Here is a 17,898-nt window from a genome sequence, read left to right on the forward strand (position 1 = left end):
AGCGCTGTTTTGTTTTTCCTTTATTTGCCGATGACAGATTGACTCCTCGGTCCCAGGTTGTACCTGGTTTAGAGTATGTATGGGTTGGGTTGTACCGTTGTACTCATGCTTCAAGCCAAGGTAGTCTCGCGTAGTAGCCAGACAAGACAACTATCTATATGGGAAGCTGATTGCCATGACAGCTAATGGCCAATGGGGATCATTTTAAAATAAACAAATAAACAATTTTACACACTACTACCTTAATTGCTGTGTACGTCACCGTGAGCTTTCCATGCGATGTTTGATTCACGCACAATTAGCTGTTTAATTAATATGATATTGGACTGTATGTCTTCCCTTAGTTCCACAAGACAACTTAAGTGACACACACACACACACACACACACACACACACACACACACACACACACACACACACACACACACACACACACACACACACACACACACACACACACACACACACACACACACACACACTGTTCTATTCTATTCTATTCTATTCTATTCTATTCATTTCCAGCAGGTGGTGGTAATGTAACATTTTGGTTGCCAACACAACACAGAAAGGGTAGAAGAAGTGAAAGGAGAGCGCGACAACGTAAAGCAGCAAGTCGTAGTTGAGTTTACAGCTTAGGTTTACAGTGTTCATGGATATTATAACAAAACAAATACATGTATTATTTAATTTCAACATCGGTAGTAATGACCATAACGTAGAGCCCTTAGAAGGCTTTAGGTGGCGAATTTAAACGACTTCATGTGTTAATATTAAGTTATTAACCGCAATGTGTCCATAGCTAGACGCTTTTCATCACAACGTTGTTCTTTACAGAATGCAGAGTGCAATGGAAGACAGTATGATGGATTCAGAAGATGCCACAGAAATGTCATTTTCGACCGCCCAAGATGTACCTAAAGCCTGGGAGACTGTTATTGCTGCTCTGGTGAGTAGGGTAAATGATAATCATTATGTGAATGATCACCCCTAATAATTATGTAACTATAGTTACATAATTAATTTTTTTACATATTTGTTCAGTCTCATTATAATGAGACTGAACAAATATGCATTTGTAATTCTGACTAAGTGTCTGACTGAGACTGTACAAATGGAATCAAATGGATACTACTGTACAAAGGGGTAGAGAGCCCACCTGGGAAACAGAAGGCAAGACACAACCCCTAACTGCATCCCCCCTGTGCTCAAGACCTCAAGTCTGACCACTTGGTTATAGCTATCAGCTGGGTGAAGCTGAAAACCAAATTCCCTTGCGGGATCAAATAGGTGTAATATTTATGCTCACCTGAGTAAAACAAAAAAAGTTAAAACAGTAAAAGGTGCTCCTGGCTGGATCAGACGGGATAAAACATCAGATAAAAAAGGTTAAAACAGGGAACAGCAGCCTTTTGTTTATTTAATACAATCCCAACATGTTTTGACCTGAAGCGGTCTTCCCCAGGGCTAAAGACTAAAAACTCAGAGACTGTACTAGAAATGGTTCCATTTGTACACTTAAACAAGTAGTATAGCCTACAGTCAATGATTTTTCTTTTCCACGGTTGTTTTAGGTGTCCGGCACTGACTTGTCTGTGTCGGACGATGAGTCTCTCACGGAGTCTCTGGTCCTGCTCAGTTCCAGGGGCCTGGGTCAGTTTCTCGGGGCCTGGCTCCTGGAGACCTTGCAGACGAGGCTGACCAGCGCTGTGGCCCCGGAGTTCTGGGCCGGACTCAAACAGCCAGAGAACGAAGTGAATGAGAGAGACCGGGCTCAGGTTCTCCTCACTGCCTTTCAAACCCTGCTGGACAGATTAGAACCATTCCTAGGCAAGTAACTCCACCCTATAGGACACATTATGATGGCTCTGTACATAGGCCCAGGGCTGTACGGGTAAAAGTAGACTACACAGTACACACTGTTACTTTTCAGGAAATATAATGGATCTAATGTAGTTATTATTTAGTGACAAGCTCTTATTATACTGTACCTTTCATTGGTTACATATTTATAAAACCCACAGACTTGACCACTTTCAATCTGGTCTGGTGTCCCTATTTTGCGTATGTGTGAAAATGTTCATATTATTTCTAAAATAGCAGATCCGCAAGCTTGAGTTTCCAGCTATTTTTGCTACTTTTGAGTGTCCGTCTTATGTATAATATAAGGGCATTCAATTATGGAAAAAATATTAAAGAAGATGAACGATGGAGATACAACTGTGACTATTACCGGTAGTTACATGTGAATAGTCTGACAAAGCAGTACTGCTGTGATACTGTTTGTCTTGACTTTTAAGTCTATTCTCTATTTATCTCTAATCTATGAATTTTCTGTCAGTGGTTCTCAAAGTGGAGTCCAATGACCCCAGGCCTCCTTAAGGGGGTTCCACAGGGTCTCCAGCAAAATGAGGAACAGTTTAATTCCACATTATTTAGTAGTAGACATTATCCCAAGGAGAGAATGTATTATTTAGAATGACTATTCACATCATAGGTTTCACTATGTCCCACCTACAGTATAGGTATAGACAGATATTACAACATCTAATTAACAGCAAAAATCCTATCAATTGGGGGTCCTAGACAAGAACCACTGTTCTGAATGGCTCAAATGTAATTTAAATGTAGGAGCACCCCACAAAAGACTTAATAAAGAAATAAACCCCCCCTCGCTCTTTCTCCCAGGAGGTCTAGAGAGGCTGGGCGCCTGGCAGGACAAGGGCCGCGGCGGCCTGTGTGGCCCTGGGGTCAGGGGCCTCAGGGAGCGGGCCTTCACCGTCATCAGGGCCCTCCTCCTCTTCTCCAGCTCCACCATGCTCCAGGAGCGCGTGCTGGAGTTCTACAGCAGGACCTTCTCCGTGCACATGAGCCAGGAGGGGAGCGCCACCGAAGCAGAGGACGGGGCGGAGGGACCGGACGTGGCGGCGGCGGTGTGTGCCGGATGTGGCATCCCGACCCAGCAGTGCTGGTGTCAGGACGCCCTGGGTCAACTGCAGGAGCTCAGCCGGATACTGTGAGTGTGTTCACATTTTGTTTTCTTTGTTAATTCGGAGCTGGGGCTTCAACAGCAGTGAAAACCAGCGCTAGCAATCCGCTACTTTGAACACCAGTCTGTCACAATATGTCTTCGCATTAGTTCTGCAATGCAGTTTGTTTTTAAATGTTGATGTATCAGTATGCACAGATGATCATCTGGCTTAGTAAGACTAGGGAAATGCTAGGACCATGGATTCTATTCTAGCAGTTATCTCACTGTGGTTTAAATATTTTCTGATTTAATTTAAACAGGGCACCTTTATGGTTGCCCCTGAAACAGGTCCACCAACGGCTCCATTTGGCACACGTGTACATTCTCAGAGATAAATTATTAGTATTAACAAGTTTTATATTTAGGTCATTGCTATGGAGAGTTTGTTCAGTAACGAGTCTCCCTTTCTCTCTAGCTCTTTAGTTGCCTGAAAATACATTTTCTTGAGGATTGAACTGTGCATTCTGCTTGGTGTGCTTGCAGGTCCAGGCTGCAGCTGTTAGAGAGGGTGAGCTCTGAAGCAGTGACAGCCATCCTCCACAAGCTGATTGAGCAACGCATGGAGCAGCATTGCAGAGGAGAGTATGAGCGCTCCTTTCTGCTCGACTTCCAGGAGGTAAATCTCTTATTGCTTCACCTCAGCTGTTCTCGGGCCGCTGAATAATTGTCAAAACACTAAGATTTGAATGACTATAACATTAATATATCTATTTCTTAATTAGTTAGTTCATTTTTTTAGTTACATAAGTTCCATGAGTCATATTTATCTCCACCTATTCATCTTCTAAAAGGGGAGATTGTGAGATTGTAGTTAAATATTTTTCAAATTCTATTCAAGATTGTGCAAATTATGCAAAATATCAGTCAAAACTGTTGGGCGGAAACCCCCAAAACCTTTCAGGATATATATAATAATAAACATCGCAAAAGTAGCACATCTAACAATAAGCTCAAAATGCGGATCTGCTACTTTTGATACATTTGTGTGCCACTGTGTGATCAAGAAAGTAGGGCGTTAATTACACAAACAGTTTGAATATGGAGATAAGAGGTTTTTGCCTGGCAGCAACGTTGTAAACATAATTGCCGATACCGATGTCATCAGAAAAGGCCACCTTATCTCTGTCTATAAACGCCTCCCGTGTGTGTGACCAGTGGCTGGAACTGGTGCTGGGCTGGCTGAGCAGAGTGTTCAGCAGCAAGGTGAGCAGCGGGGGAGACGTGGTGCTCGCGTCTCCCGGCGGTGAGGCGGCGGCGGGCAGGCCTACCAGTGCCGTGCTGCAGCACTGGAGGTGTCACATGCACCAGTTCTTCTGCAGGATCTACGTCAACATGAGGATCGACGAGCTCTTCAGCATCATCAGAGGTCAGACATCTAAAATGAATGCGGGAATCCCCCCCCCCCCCCTCCCATGTTTTCAACTTGTATAGCAAGTTAGCAACAACTAATGTGACACAGAAGCTGTTCCGAATTAAAAGGTGTAACCACATATAGGTTTTTCACAAGCAATTCCTGGTTTAAAAATCACACCGGTGTGAAGTGAGGGGCGCTAATATATTAAAGTCTAACTAATGTTGATTAGGTGATGTAAGGATGATGTAAAACAAACGTTGCCAACAACGAACATTAAACGCCATTAACAATAAAGATGATGTAAATTTTCCCTTTATTGTCGATGCTTTTACTAAACAAACTTTGAACTAAAGACAAACATTAAACCTGTGTATAGAAGAGCCCCTCAAAATAGGAGGGAACAGCTGAAAAAATGTAATTACTTTTTAATAAATATACATACAATAAATATTATATTTGATCATACCTAGAATTCAGACATAATAGAAAAAAGCTACCTCTAATTTATTTTTGTTATATATATTTTAAGTATCTACTGTAGGATCGAAGGGACGTTATCTATGTCATTTTACAGTTGTACGTCTGCATGAGCTCACTGTCTACATTTACATGTCAGATTTCCCAGAGTCAAAGCCGGCCATTGAAGACCTGAAGTTCTGCCTGGAGAGAACCAATCAGAGGCAGCAGCTCCTCACCTCGCTGAAATCGGCTTTCGAGAGTCGTCTCTTGCACCCTGGTCAGTTTTGTCATGGGACAATGTGCTCCATTAAACAGACACTATACACAGTAAAATCCTCTTCTGAGTTATTGTATCCATTTTTGTAACTCTTGAGTATGTACAAATGTGCACACACACACACACACACACACACACACACACACACACACACACACACACACACACACACTCAGAGTTGAATTAACACTGAAGATTTAGCTGTTTACTGTGTATGGGTAGGATATGACTGGTACTGCTGGGACAAAGGGAGAGTTTTTCTTCTTATACTGTGTCTTGTTGTGTCAACTGACCTCAGGAGTCCACACGACTGACATTCTCACCGTGTACATCTCAGCAATCAAGGCCCTCAGAGAGCTGGATCCATCCATGGTCATTCTACAGGTGGCTTGCCTGCCCATTCGCAAGTATCTCAGGTATTTCAGCCATAGTGTCTGTCTGTGACACTAGCTCTCAACTGAATTTGTTGAGCTGCTGGATGGATAGATTGGACAACCGTGCCAGACTTCACATTTATATATATTAACACAACGGATGCGCCAGCAACAAAATATAGGCACTAGAGTGCCCGCAGATATGGCAGATTTTACTCTGAAAAGCCCTGCCCTCCCCCAAAACCAGGAGGCATAATCCGACCATAGAATGGTTCTGCCTGAGGTTTCTTGTTAAAGGGGAGCTTTTCCTTGCCACCGATGCAAACATGCTTGTTCTGACTTTAAATGCAACTAGCTGGGGAACATGTTTAGGCTCTCGAGTAAATACCTACTCTCCAAGTCAGGTGAGGTGACATGAGTCATGACATGTTATAAGTTCATGACTGTAATAAGGTGGTTTAACCACCACAAGTCATACAGCGAAGTATATCACCTTTAGCAGGTGATTGCAGTACTTTATGTTGTGTGCCGTAACGTTGACGTGTGTATGGGTGTGTGCGTGCGCGCGTGTGTGTAGGACGCGAGACGACACGGTCAGACAGATCGTCGCCGGCCTGACGGGCGACGCAGAGGGCTGCAACGACCTGGCCAATGAGCTGTCTCGGGCCGACCCCGTCACCCTGGAGATGCAGGACAGCGACGACGAGGGCAGCGACCCGGAGGAGTGGTGCCCAGACCCCACCGACGCCATCACTGGTCAGTACACAGGGCCTACTGCAGTGGTTCTCAAACTCTTTCACGTCACGGACCCCCAAATTGACACTTATTAGCCTGTGGACCCCCATTTGAAAAGCTATGTCAAGGTTGTCATTAGAGAAGATGTTAAGGGCTCTCAAACATTTGTATTTCAAGGAGTCTCTTTCAGTTTAGCCTGGGGTCCACCTACGCTTTCTATGGCATAGGCAGCTCCCGAAAAGATGCAGACAATCCGAAATCAGCAGAGAGTGATCGACGTTTGCGCTACTCTATGCCGAATTGAAGTGGACTCGGACCCAGACATTTTTTTTCCTCCCTGGAAATAAAAACGTCTGGGTTTCCGAGGCTACTTTCAGTTTGACCTGCATGAAGCTACGGACCCCCATTTAATGGCATTTCTATCTCTGGAACCCCAATTTATATTGTAAAATGTATGTTAATTTAACTCTGAGTTGAGAGTGTACAGGTCCATTTAGTAACCATGTGTACACTCTCTGAGTTACAGTCCCATAAGGGTCCATTGGGTTCCTAACTATCATTTAGCTGGGGGCCCCCTAGAACCCCCTCAAGGACCCTAGGGAACCCCGGACCCCACTTTGAGAACCACTGGCTTACCGTACATGTAGCGTAGTACGAGATGAACGCATGGTGCATCTTGAGTCTGGATTTGAACAGAAGAACAGCTTTTTCATGTTCTAATGTAAATTCGGGTAGTCCCAATACTTCATTCTGATTGGCTGGTTACCTTCACGTGACCGGTGTAAATTTCACCACTCGAGGCCCCAGCTTACCGGGTATTTTACACTGGCTGGGAGGTAGAAGACCCCTACGCCCCCGGCCAGTGTAAAATACCCGGTAACCTGAGACCTCTCGTGGCTTATTGCTTAATTTATGTTTACACGCCCTACTCCGCAATTGTCTGCCCAATGTTCTCGCTACTGTTCTAGCCGACACATTTTATTTAGATTCCCACAAATGTTTCGGTAGGTGGACTGGTGGAGATCTCTGATCATCTGTCTACTCGTGAATGCTTCATTGGTTAAATTTCATTGGTTACATATTATCTATAAAGCTCACAAGCAGACCTAACCACTTTAAACCTGGTGTTTGTATTTTGGGCATGTCATTAGAGGCAAATCTATTTGAAAAATAGTTTACATCACATGTTGTGAGCTGGTAGATTGACTATTGTCATACAACAACGTGTAAAATAGGGCAATAATTTATAAAAGACGACATGTTTACTTGTCTTTTGGTGTCAGATAAGACAGGCTCCAAGCGTCGCTCCTCTGACATCATCAGCCTGCTGGTCAGCATCTATGGCAGTAAGGAGATCTTCATCGATGAGTACAGGACCGTCCTGGCTGACAGGCTGCTGCTCCAGCTCAACTACAACACCGCTAGGTATACTGCTGTGCAGAAACGGGAAATGTTGGTGTGTGTCCCCCCCCCCCCCTTCCCCAAAAGGTTTCAGTTTTGTTTGCGTTGTGAGGAGGACTAAGGATTCAGGATTGAGTTGTGTTTTTCCATCTCCCTATTTGGCTTTAGGGAGATCCGTAATGTGGAGTTACTGAAGCTGAGGTTCGGGGAGTCCCACATGCACTTCTGTGAGGTCATGCTGAAGGTGAGCCAACTGTCTTATTTCGTTTAAGCTGGTGTCACTCACACAGTCTGCATGAATTGTTACTAATACTAACACAGATACACATTGCAGACAGATTCCTATATCAGGTTTATAACGTTTTTTTTAACACCAGCTATAAATGTGGTCAGGCTAAAGACGAGGTACAAGTTATCCCTAATTGTAGATTAATTGTTAAGTTAAAGGCCAGAAACAAAGGTGGCCGTTGTTTTAGATATAAAGTAGTTATGAATACACAAAAGGCATGGCGATATCGTAGGCAAGATGTTAATCACACAAACTCCAGCATCGACAAGCTCACATTGCGATGCAACTATTTTCAGTGAAAGCTTTTCCCCACAATAACAGAAAACAGAAAATACAGTAGTCTCTCGTTGTCTTCCAGGATGTAGCAGACTCCAGGAGGATCAACAGCAACATCCGCGAGGAGGAGGCACGCCTCGGGGAGGAGGAACAGCCGCCGCTGGCCCTGTCGGCCATGATCCTGTCCTCGGAGTTCTGGCCCCAGCTGAAGGAGGAGAAGATGGAGCTGCCTCCACCCGTCTCCCAGGCCATGGAGGCCTATACGCACCGCTATGAGAAGCTCAAGGTTTGGGACAAGGCTGCACTCTTGTAACACTCAGTTGTGTATTCACTAAAGAAAAGTTTAGTGGAGCTTTAAACGGGATCATTTATGGAGCATAGATGATGAATAAATATGACTTATTTCATTTCATCCAGCTTTTTTACAGATGAATGGAAACCATTCTAACGATTATGCAGTCATTTCTATCAGCTCAAATAATGCCGGTCCGGAGATTAATTGCGGCAGGCCTAAATGGCAACAGGAAAACTTGGGAAGTGGTCCCCCTAAAGGGCTTTAATGCAAGTCACAGTGTGCAACAGGTGTGTGTAAACAAGGTTTATTTTTCTTTCCATGTGTTATGTATGTATGTTTGTCTGTCTGTCTCCAGGCTATGAGGACGCTGAGCTGGAAGCCCCTCCTGGGTTCAGTGACGCTGGACGTGGAACTGGAGGACAGAGTGCTCACCAACCTCACCGTGTCTCCCATCCACGCTGCCATCATCCTGCACTTCCAGGACAAAAGTCAGTATCTGTTCACGAGCAACGATCTTCACATCTGAGTTTATAGTGGGTTTATCCTACATTAACCTCGCTTCACCAGGCTTTCCACCTCGGAGGAAAGCCTTGTCTGTGTAACAAAATTGCCGTATGATCCAGTCGAGAGCGGATGATATCGTTACATCATGTTGTAGTCTTTGTTTTGTAGTCAACTGGCCGGAACCATCAATCTGGAACTTCCTTTCCCTCAAACCTGCGGCTTTTATTGGGAAAAAATTGGTTTGAGGGAAAGGAAGTTCCAGATTGATGGTTCCTGCCTGATGACTACAAAACAATGACTACAAACAACGTTACGTGATGTAACGATATCATCCGCTCCCGACCGGATCATAAACCCAAAAAGGAATACTGCCCAGGCTAAAGGTCATTACACACTGGCGAATTAGCGACGCGATATATTCGTGCGAATAATTCGCATTAAAAAAAACCCAATTGAAGTCCATGCAAGCTTCCACATCAGTGGCGAATGTGCGAAAATGCGACCGTTTTCGCTTTTATTTGTTCGCTCTGGTGTCGTATTTTGCAGAGATTCGCAGGCGAACTGCAACATGCAATATTTCGCATTTTCAGATCGCTTATTCGCATCGCGTCGCTAATTCGCCAGTGTGTAATGACCTTAACCCTACATCAGTTGTAGGCAGTGTTGTGCTAGTTACTGAAAACCGGTAAGAAAAGTAACTTAGTTACTTGAAAAAAGGGCTAATTTCAGTACTGTTATGAGAATAATACAATCTGTAGATCAACTTGACATGCATTTGCATCACTGAACTCTGCTAAGCAATTATCATTATGAAATGTAGTGGAAAAATACAACAAATACAACAAGATATACACAGTTTACATTTGACCACAATTTGTTATTTCTTCATTTTATTCTCCACAAATTCAAAATAATGTTTATATTTCCAAGCTGCAAAGCTGCCGTCATCACCGGGACTTGCACTTGACTGTGTGTGCGTGCGTGTGTGTGTGCGTCTATATTCCTTGAAATTGTTATAACATGTTCTAGTAAGATTGAACTTTTCATGGTCTATTGTTTAGAATTGTAAAATGTACTTCAAGTATAATAAAAGTATAGTAACTTGTGGAAAAATCGCAATAAATCGTAATATAGATCAATATATAAATAGGATCAGCACCCTAGGTATCGATATCGTATCGAATCGGGAGGTATGTGAATCGTCCCACCCCTACTGAAAAATGACCTTCCCATGTGGCACCGGTCTTCAGATGTAAATCGCTGCAAGTTACTATAAACTGATATGCACATTGAGATATTATTGAATGACCCTGATACCAAACTCAAGAGAAGAAATGGTTGCAATGGTACATTCATTTAAAAGTTAACCAAACATGGGCGGTACAAAACCTTATTGGCTAAACTGATGATATGAGCTCAAAAGCAACTTTAGATGCATATGATGATAGTTATAGTTATGATAGATAGTTGATTAGTTAGCCAAAACTAGCTGATCTAGAAGCTCTAAAATGTTATATGTTGGCTATTTTTGGTGCGTGACAGCCACAGCCCACATGCAAGTATAAATCAAGCCTAAACAGGGATAGAGTATTTCACTTTCAAACTACTCTCCTTGGGCCTTTGTGCACCCCAGACCATTTTTAGTTGCTTGTTTCAGTATTTAGATATTTGATAGTCATTGTTTTATCAGACATGCCACCTTATACAGTCAAACCTCTGTGACTGATATAGACTTTTTTCTTGACCACAAATGTTAAGCATGCTATTTTTGAGTGGCCTATGCGCAGCTTTGTGTGTGTCCGTGTGGGCACGGAGTCGAAGGCTTTGATTGGCTGATGTGTGATGATGATCTCATCATCATACCCTGTCCGTGTGATAACACTACCTGGCCTCTGAAGAAGGGTTCTCATCCTGCTCTGAGCCGAGCGTCTCGGACGTGTTTCTGCTGCCATGTACTGTACAGCAGAGTCTGTAAGGCTCCCAGGAGCACAGCAAAGAGAACGAGCATCACCAGCACCTGGCTGCTGCTGACTCCCTCAATGAGCATGTCCTCATCCTGGATCATGCAGTCCAACACACCACAAAGACTGGTTCCATCGCACATACCGATGGCCTTCTTTTCTTGCCTTGTAAAGCAAATCCTCTTTCCTCACATTATGTGTAGTCGCATTTAAGCAGAGCTGCCTCACATCTCACATCAATGTATGATCAGTCGTGTCCAAATATGGAGTTAATTTTTCAGTTCTCGGACCTGAAAAATGACCTTCCCATGTGGCCGGTCTTTACCTGTTCAAGTCAAGATACAATAAATTGATATGCATTGAGAATTTGAGATATTACTGAATGAGTGATACCAAACTCAAGAGAAGAAAAGGCTGCAATGGTACATTCATTTTAAAATTCATTTTAAAAGTTAACCAAAAATGGTCAATACGAAACTTTATTATTGGATAAATTGATTATTTTATCCAGCATAACATTATGTGAAGACTGTTTGGAATACCAGCCATTTAACATCAAGTGCCTGGACGGTAGTGTGTTTCCCTCACACTGGGCAAGACCTACACTGTATCATTTGTTTTGGGCGGAAGTTGCAGGATTTTGGCGGAAGTACAGTACCGCTCCAGGAAATGATGTTGATGCTTTACAAATCAGTTTACATTCTCCGTGAATGAAACCAGTGTTGTGATTGGTCGGAATAATATCGTATCCAGGGGAAATACATCTGACGGATGTTCCGGACTGACACTTCTGTCGATAGCGTCTCTGCCTTAGGTTGTGACCAGGCTTTTCTCTTTGCAGATGAGTAAGCCTGGGACCGAGGCTACGTTTCCCTATAAGTTACTTCCCTATAAGTTAGTAAGCCAGTCGAAATTACGTCATATGACAGCCAAGTGTTTAAAGCACTGTTTAAAGCACTCTACAGAGTTTTTTTAACAGAAGCCAAGTCTATGGACCTTTAATGTTTGTTTAGGGTACTAAATGACAACATGAGACGCCATGTGGCCAATATAAATATATCTTGTGACTAGTTCCGTTTTATACAATAATAAATAACACACTGCATTCATGTCTCATAACGTATATAGTGGCAGTGAATCTGCAATGAATGAATGCCCCTGTGACATGTGGCAGCGACAGTGGGTGCCCCTCACTTCACAAATGTGAAGTTCTGAAGGGTAAACCACACCCGTTTGGTAGTCTGCCTAGCAACACAGCAACTCGTTCAAGCCAGCCACTGAGTGTACAAATAGAACCATTTGTACACTCTCAGACACGGGGTCTTTTCCAGTGACAGGTTGTGTTTATGCTCTCTCAGGGGTACATCCTAACCTGAGCCAATGCAGAACTGCATCCGGATGGCAAGCAGACCGGAGTTGGCAAGATTGCGGTCCCAAAGATTAAAAAATAATTGTTCCATCAGACTTACAGTTCTGTAACGATAGCTTTAGATGCCTCGTGTGCCTCGGACCAGACTTTGAAAAACAGTGCTCTAAGTTTGTTCAGTTCGGCTAAAGGTTTTATTTGGTTTGGAGTATGCTGCACCTTTCAGCCATCGAGTCTCCGTGTTATCACCGCTCTATACATGATGGAGATGTGAATAAACAGAATAATGATGACGATGATGTCATCCATGAATCCCAGGAGGTTGTCGAAGAGAGCGTCGGGAATGAAGTCAACTGGTGAAACTAGGTAGGCGAATGCACCGACTAGACATAGGTATATCCGGATCCTGGATATCAAGGACAATCCACCCACTGTAAACAACTCTCTGAAAGCATGACGGAGCAAGGTAGGAACGTCCCTGAGCCTGTCCATCAAAGATCGTGGCTGTCCAGAGAACCTGCGGTTGTAGTCGTTGACGTCTCTGAGGATGAGCTGCGGTCTCGCCTCCTCGTCCTGGGCTCTCTGCGGGGAAGGGTCACTCTCGCGGAAGAGAGGGAAGAATAACGTCACCGTTTGTCTGCAGATGGGGCAGTTGATCGCCCCCAGCCAAGTTCCATATCGCCAGTAGGCTATGATACAAGGGCCACAGAAGAGGTGTCCGCAGTTAGTCTCCACGGGCAGCATAGCCTGCTGTAGACACACAGGGCAGGACATGTCCGTGTAATAACGCTGCCTGGCCTCTGAAGGACGGTTCTCATCCCGCTCTGAGCGGAGCTGTTGTCGGACGGCTTGGACATGTTCCTGGTTCTCGGGGTGAATGTTCTGCTGCCATGTACAGTACAGCAGAGTCTGTAAGGCTCCCAGGAGCACAACGAAGAGCGCGAGCACCACCGCAACCAGCACCTGGTTGCTGACTCCCTCGATGAGCATGTCCTCACCCGGGATCAGGCAGTCCAACCCGCTGCAAAGACTCTGCTCCATCACACACACCGATGGCTTTCTTGCTACGCAAAACAGAGACGTCTCTGTTAGCAATGCTTCCTCAGACGGGTGAGGGGCAGTCTGAACCTTCCCCAGCTAATGTAGTCACATTTAGGCCAGCTGACTCACATCTTACGTCATCAAGTAACGTGCCCAAATGTGGAGTAACACGTGGGTGGGACCCCTGGGTGGGACCAGAGATGAGGGCGTGAAGAACAAACCAACCCGAACTTAGTGCCTATTTTACATCATGATGATGTATGATGATAAGAGCACCCCTCACTTCACACAGGTGTGATTTTTGCCTATATACCAAATCTCTGCTGTTCATGTAGTTACGTTTCCTCTCCCCTCTTTCATTTGTCATTTTCCTCTTGCTTCCTCTTGTGCTTGATGTGTGCTTGCGTCAGGTTCTTGGACCCTGGAGGAGTTGAGCGGAAAGCTGGGGGTCCCTAAGGAGATGGTTCACAGGAAGCTGGCCCTGTGGCAGCAGCAGGGCGTCTTGAAAGAGGAGTCGGGCAGTCGCTACTCTGTGCTGGAGACCGGCTCATCCAAGGAGAGGCTGGACAGGGGAGTGATGCTGATCGACAGCGACGAGGAGGGAGACTCCAACACCACAACGCAGTCAGAGCAGAGAGAGGAGAAACTGCAGGTGGGACCACACGCGTGCATGTGCACACACACACAAGTAGTTTCTAAACACCTTTGCCATGATTCAGTCACAGTAAGTGCTTTGAAGTATCTAAATAAATTGATATAAAATGGAAATAAAGCTCTTAATTGGGTTATTCCTACTGTAATTACTGTAAGACCTTTTAACACCAGTTATAAGGTGATATATTATATAAAGATCTATTTTTGTAGAATTATGAATCTGTTTTTTCACCGTGATTTTTTCCAGTTTTTCATGTGTTTATGAGGTGACAGAACTTCATTAGAACCCTTGGTGTGGTTATGTGCAATGATGTCTTCCCTTTGTATTTAGGATTTCTAAAAGGATTTCTGAAGTTCAGTTCAGGTGGATCACCACCCACCAGGCAAACCAGGCTACATAATGAACTAGTGGGCATGTCCCAACGACATTTGAACAAATACTGTACAAGTGTACATACTGTACAAGCGACCTGCACACATCCGCCTGGGTGACATCAGACAGCTGGGCGAGCACTGGTGCTTTTGGCATAGTGGGGGTCAGATATGGAATTAATACTGTACTGGAGCCTGTCTTGAGTGTACAGGGTTTCATGAGGTCAGATCAACATATGGAATGTCGGAACAGGTCAGCTCCATATATGGAGATCTAAGGGTTGGCTGGCTGGCTCCATATGGCCGGCTCCATATACTGTATGCAAATCTAGGTGACGATCCAGTCTTCTCCATGTATGGCTAACCAGGGTTTGATGAGGTCGGTGTCGTGATCTTCATATATGGAGATGGCCATATATGCAGCGTGTCACAAGGCGTGCCGGATTGACTGACAGGTTTTGCAGGTTTTCAAAGTAATCTGAGACCTACAGTCGCAATAATATTTGAAAAAATCACGGCACTCCATGTGTTAAATGGTCTGGCACAGATATTTAACGGTAAATAAACTACTCCATTGTCTGTTTTCTGTGCAGTTGTTCTGGGCTTACATCCAGGCCATGCTGACCAACCTGGAGAGCATGTCACTGGAGCGCATCCACACCATGCTCCGGATGTTCGTGTCCACGGGGCCCGTAGTGACGGAGATGGACGTCAATGAGCTGGAGGCTTTCCTCCAGAGGAAGGTTAGAGAGCACCAGCTGATGACCACCTCGGGCGTATACAGACTACCCAAGGCCAACTGAGGAACCACCACCACGGAAGACAGAGGGGCAGAGAAAGGACTTCAAATGGACTGAAATGAGGACTGCTCTCAGAAGAATCCGAAGATGGAGGATGCGGTTGTGTGTGTGCGCGCGTGTGCGTACACCGGTTCTGTTCTTCAGGCTGATGGATTCATCCATGACCCTGTCTGTCGACTCCACACCGAATGTCCAGAGACCCGTGAGCCAGAACTAATCCCCTTAACCACTTAAAGCCTATTATACTTCGTTGACCGGAGTCCCCCAGGGGTCTATACTAGGCCCCCCTCCTCTTTTCTTTTGTCTTGAATGTATCACACGATGAATAAAGTATTTAGGTTCTACTGGCCAAATGTTCTATGACTGCAGTTTTACTGGAAAGATCTCATGAGTTGAAGATGTGTCAGATGGCAGAGGTGAAACACCATTCCCTGGTTAAAGGTTTTAGCCAATGGAATTGTATTTATCCAATGAACAATTTGACAGGATCTACCATTCTATGAATGAGTGGGAAGGAGACTTCAAGTGCTGAACTAATACAAAGGCATTGACTCAAAATACACCAGGACTTTTTGAATTGAACTTCTGTTCCAGTTTAACCCATCTAAAGTTTGAGTGAAAGCATCAAAAGTTGTCTAATGCCTTAACCACTAAGTTTAACCCTACTATATACTTTGACTGGAGTCTGCCGACGACCCCCTCGTTTCCCCTCTACACCAAATCTCTGCTGAAAAATGGCTAATCTACAAGCTCCCAGCGTGATGCATTGAGCTTGTAAATCTATTTTTGCAAAGTGTTTGCCCAATAATAGGGACACTAGGGTTCTTGTGGCTAAAACAGTTGAAGCTTGTATGAGTTCATGTTCTCTCCCTGAACCAACAACCAGGAACAAAGCGATTGTTCTGCACCTACAGTACATGTGGTACCAATGTAGATTTCTTTAAAAAATAAACGTTAACACATGGAACCTATCAATACGTTTCATTTACGTATCATTGCTGTTTTTTATTTTATTTTTGTAAATCATTTAATCTTTTCATGTTTTGTTTTGCGTAAGGCCCTACTTTGTCATACTACAGTGTGAAGCAAAACTAGAAAAAGTGCTCCTCAGAGCACAGGTCTGTTCACCGGGTGCTCTCCACCAGGTCAGGAACGCTTGTTATGGGCGTGCATTGTTAATAGCCAAATGTCTTACCGTAGCATAGAATATAAACAATCTGACCCATCTTGATCACATGACTGTAAAGATAATGTGTACCGATTTCCCTGATATCTGGACTTATACTCATTGCTGTAATTAATGTCTGTAAGTTTTGTCTCCCTGTCTGAAAACAAATATCCAAGGAGGTAAGCAGTCACATAAATCTGTCCTGTGCAGTTTGGGTCAAAAACAAAAACTGTACCATTATTATCACACCCTAATAATTAGACCTATTGTGCTGTCTACACGTGTATTGTAACTCACTGACAGCCAATATAATCGCATCGTTTTCCCCACACGAGGCCCTGTAGTGTCCAGTCAACTGGAGGCAGCATACCGTGATGTGCCACTTTGAGGCCAGCGCACATCACACCAGTATAACTGGCCACCAAATGGTGGCAGTATTGCACTGTAATAACAGACCGATAAAGCTTTGCTATTAAACTGTTACTATCCACACCTGGAGCCTCTGCCATGCATGCTTGTCCCTCACTATCAACTGAACACATTCCCTGTGAAGTTCACCTTGAAACCTTTCCTTTGCTGTCAAAATGGCTGACCTGACATCAATAATAATAACAACGAAAAAAGAAGAAACAAATAAAGAAGTTGATTCACACTGAAGACAATGATGTATTTTTTTTCCCTTCTCAGGTTGCAGCATTTATATTTGGTGCTTTGGTGATTTAATTATTGCTTAAAATAGTCCATGGGCTCAGACCAGGATTTTCACTAGTGAGGGACATTCAAGGTGGCAAATGTTTTATTTATTTAAATAGATAATATTTCAACATGATAGCAGTTCCCAAGTGGTAGCTTAGTTGCTGTTATCAGCCTTCAAAGACACCAACTATGGATTCACAGAATGAAAAATCGCCTAACAGTTTTTTGAATAGAACATGCCATATATGGAGCGTGTCTTGAGTGTGTAGGGTTTCATTAGGTCAGATCAACATAATGGAATGTCAGAACGGGTCAGCTCCATATATGGAGATCTAAGGGTGGCAGCGGGGGCAGTGTCTTTACAGGGTTTGGTGAGGTCTGGCCATAATATGGAGCGTATCTTGAGTGTACAGGGTTTGATGAGGTCAGATCAACATATGGAATGTCAGAACAGGTCAGCTCCATATGTGGAGATCTAATGGTGGTAGTATATGCCTTGTTGTGGTAGGGCCATTATACTGTATGTGCCTATTTCCAGGCTCCATCAAGCCAGTTACAGTTATTAAAATCGAGTGACAGACATAATCATAACACCAGAATTGCAAGCCTCGGTCATTTATCACTCCCTGCTCCAAAAACGAACCTCCTTAAACAAACAGTTATGTATCGATCAATATCATTTTGGAACATGTTACCACCTCACATTAATATAACACAACATAAATTATCTTTCAAATATGCTTTAAAGGAACACTTGCTACAGCTGACCACATGACCATAATGTTATTCTCATTATGTTGCAATTAATTTTATAGAATAAATTGTTATTATGTATTTTCATGAA

The 17,898-nt window shown here is 43.8% G+C and overlaps 2 protein-coding genes across 3 annotated transcripts; one reads left to right on the plus strand and one right to left on the minus strand.

The window, feature by feature from the left end:
* The first annotated feature begins 603 nt into the window (after positions 1 to 603).
* anapc2 (anaphase promoting complex subunit 2) lies at positions 604 to 16,848 on the plus strand. 2 transcript variants are annotated; one of them, XM_083780192.1, is made up of 14 exons: positions 604 to 950; positions 1,576 to 1,831; positions 2,690 to 3,017; positions 3,516 to 3,648; positions 4,188 to 4,398; positions 5,003 to 5,122; positions 5,421 to 5,538; positions 6,074 to 6,252; positions 7,515 to 7,656; positions 7,801 to 7,876; positions 8,280 to 8,483; positions 8,848 to 8,980; positions 13,775 to 14,016; positions 14,984 to 16,848. In XM_083780192.1, exons 1-14 carry the CDS (start codon positions 840 to 842, stop codon positions 15,191 to 15,193), a joined length of 2,463 nt encoding a protein of 820 aa, XP_083636318.1. In that variant the 5' UTR covers positions 604 to 839; the 3' UTR covers positions 15,194 to 16,848. The 2 variants fall into 2 exon arrangements, with proteins under 2 accessions (XP_083636318.1, XP_083636319.1); XM_083780193.1 differs by having other exon boundaries at positions 5,460 to 5,538.
* On the minus strand, positions 12,546 to 13,097 carry LOC310869445 (E3 ubiquitin-protein ligase RNF170-like; the record flags this gene model as incomplete). Its single annotated transcript, XM_083780195.1, has 1 exon — positions 12,546 to 13,097. One exon carries the CDS (start codon positions 13,095 to 13,097, stop codon positions 12,546 to 12,548), a length of 552 nt encoding a protein of 183 aa, XP_083636321.1.
* Positions 16,849 to 17,898: the final 1,050 nt, after the last annotated feature.

Source organism: Protomyctophum parallelum (genome assembly GCF_964188405.1).
Source record: "Protomyctophum parallelum genome assembly, chromosome: 13".
Taxonomy (NCBI): domain Eukaryota; kingdom Metazoa; phylum Chordata; class Actinopteri; order Myctophiformes; family Myctophidae; genus Protomyctophum; species Protomyctophum parallelum.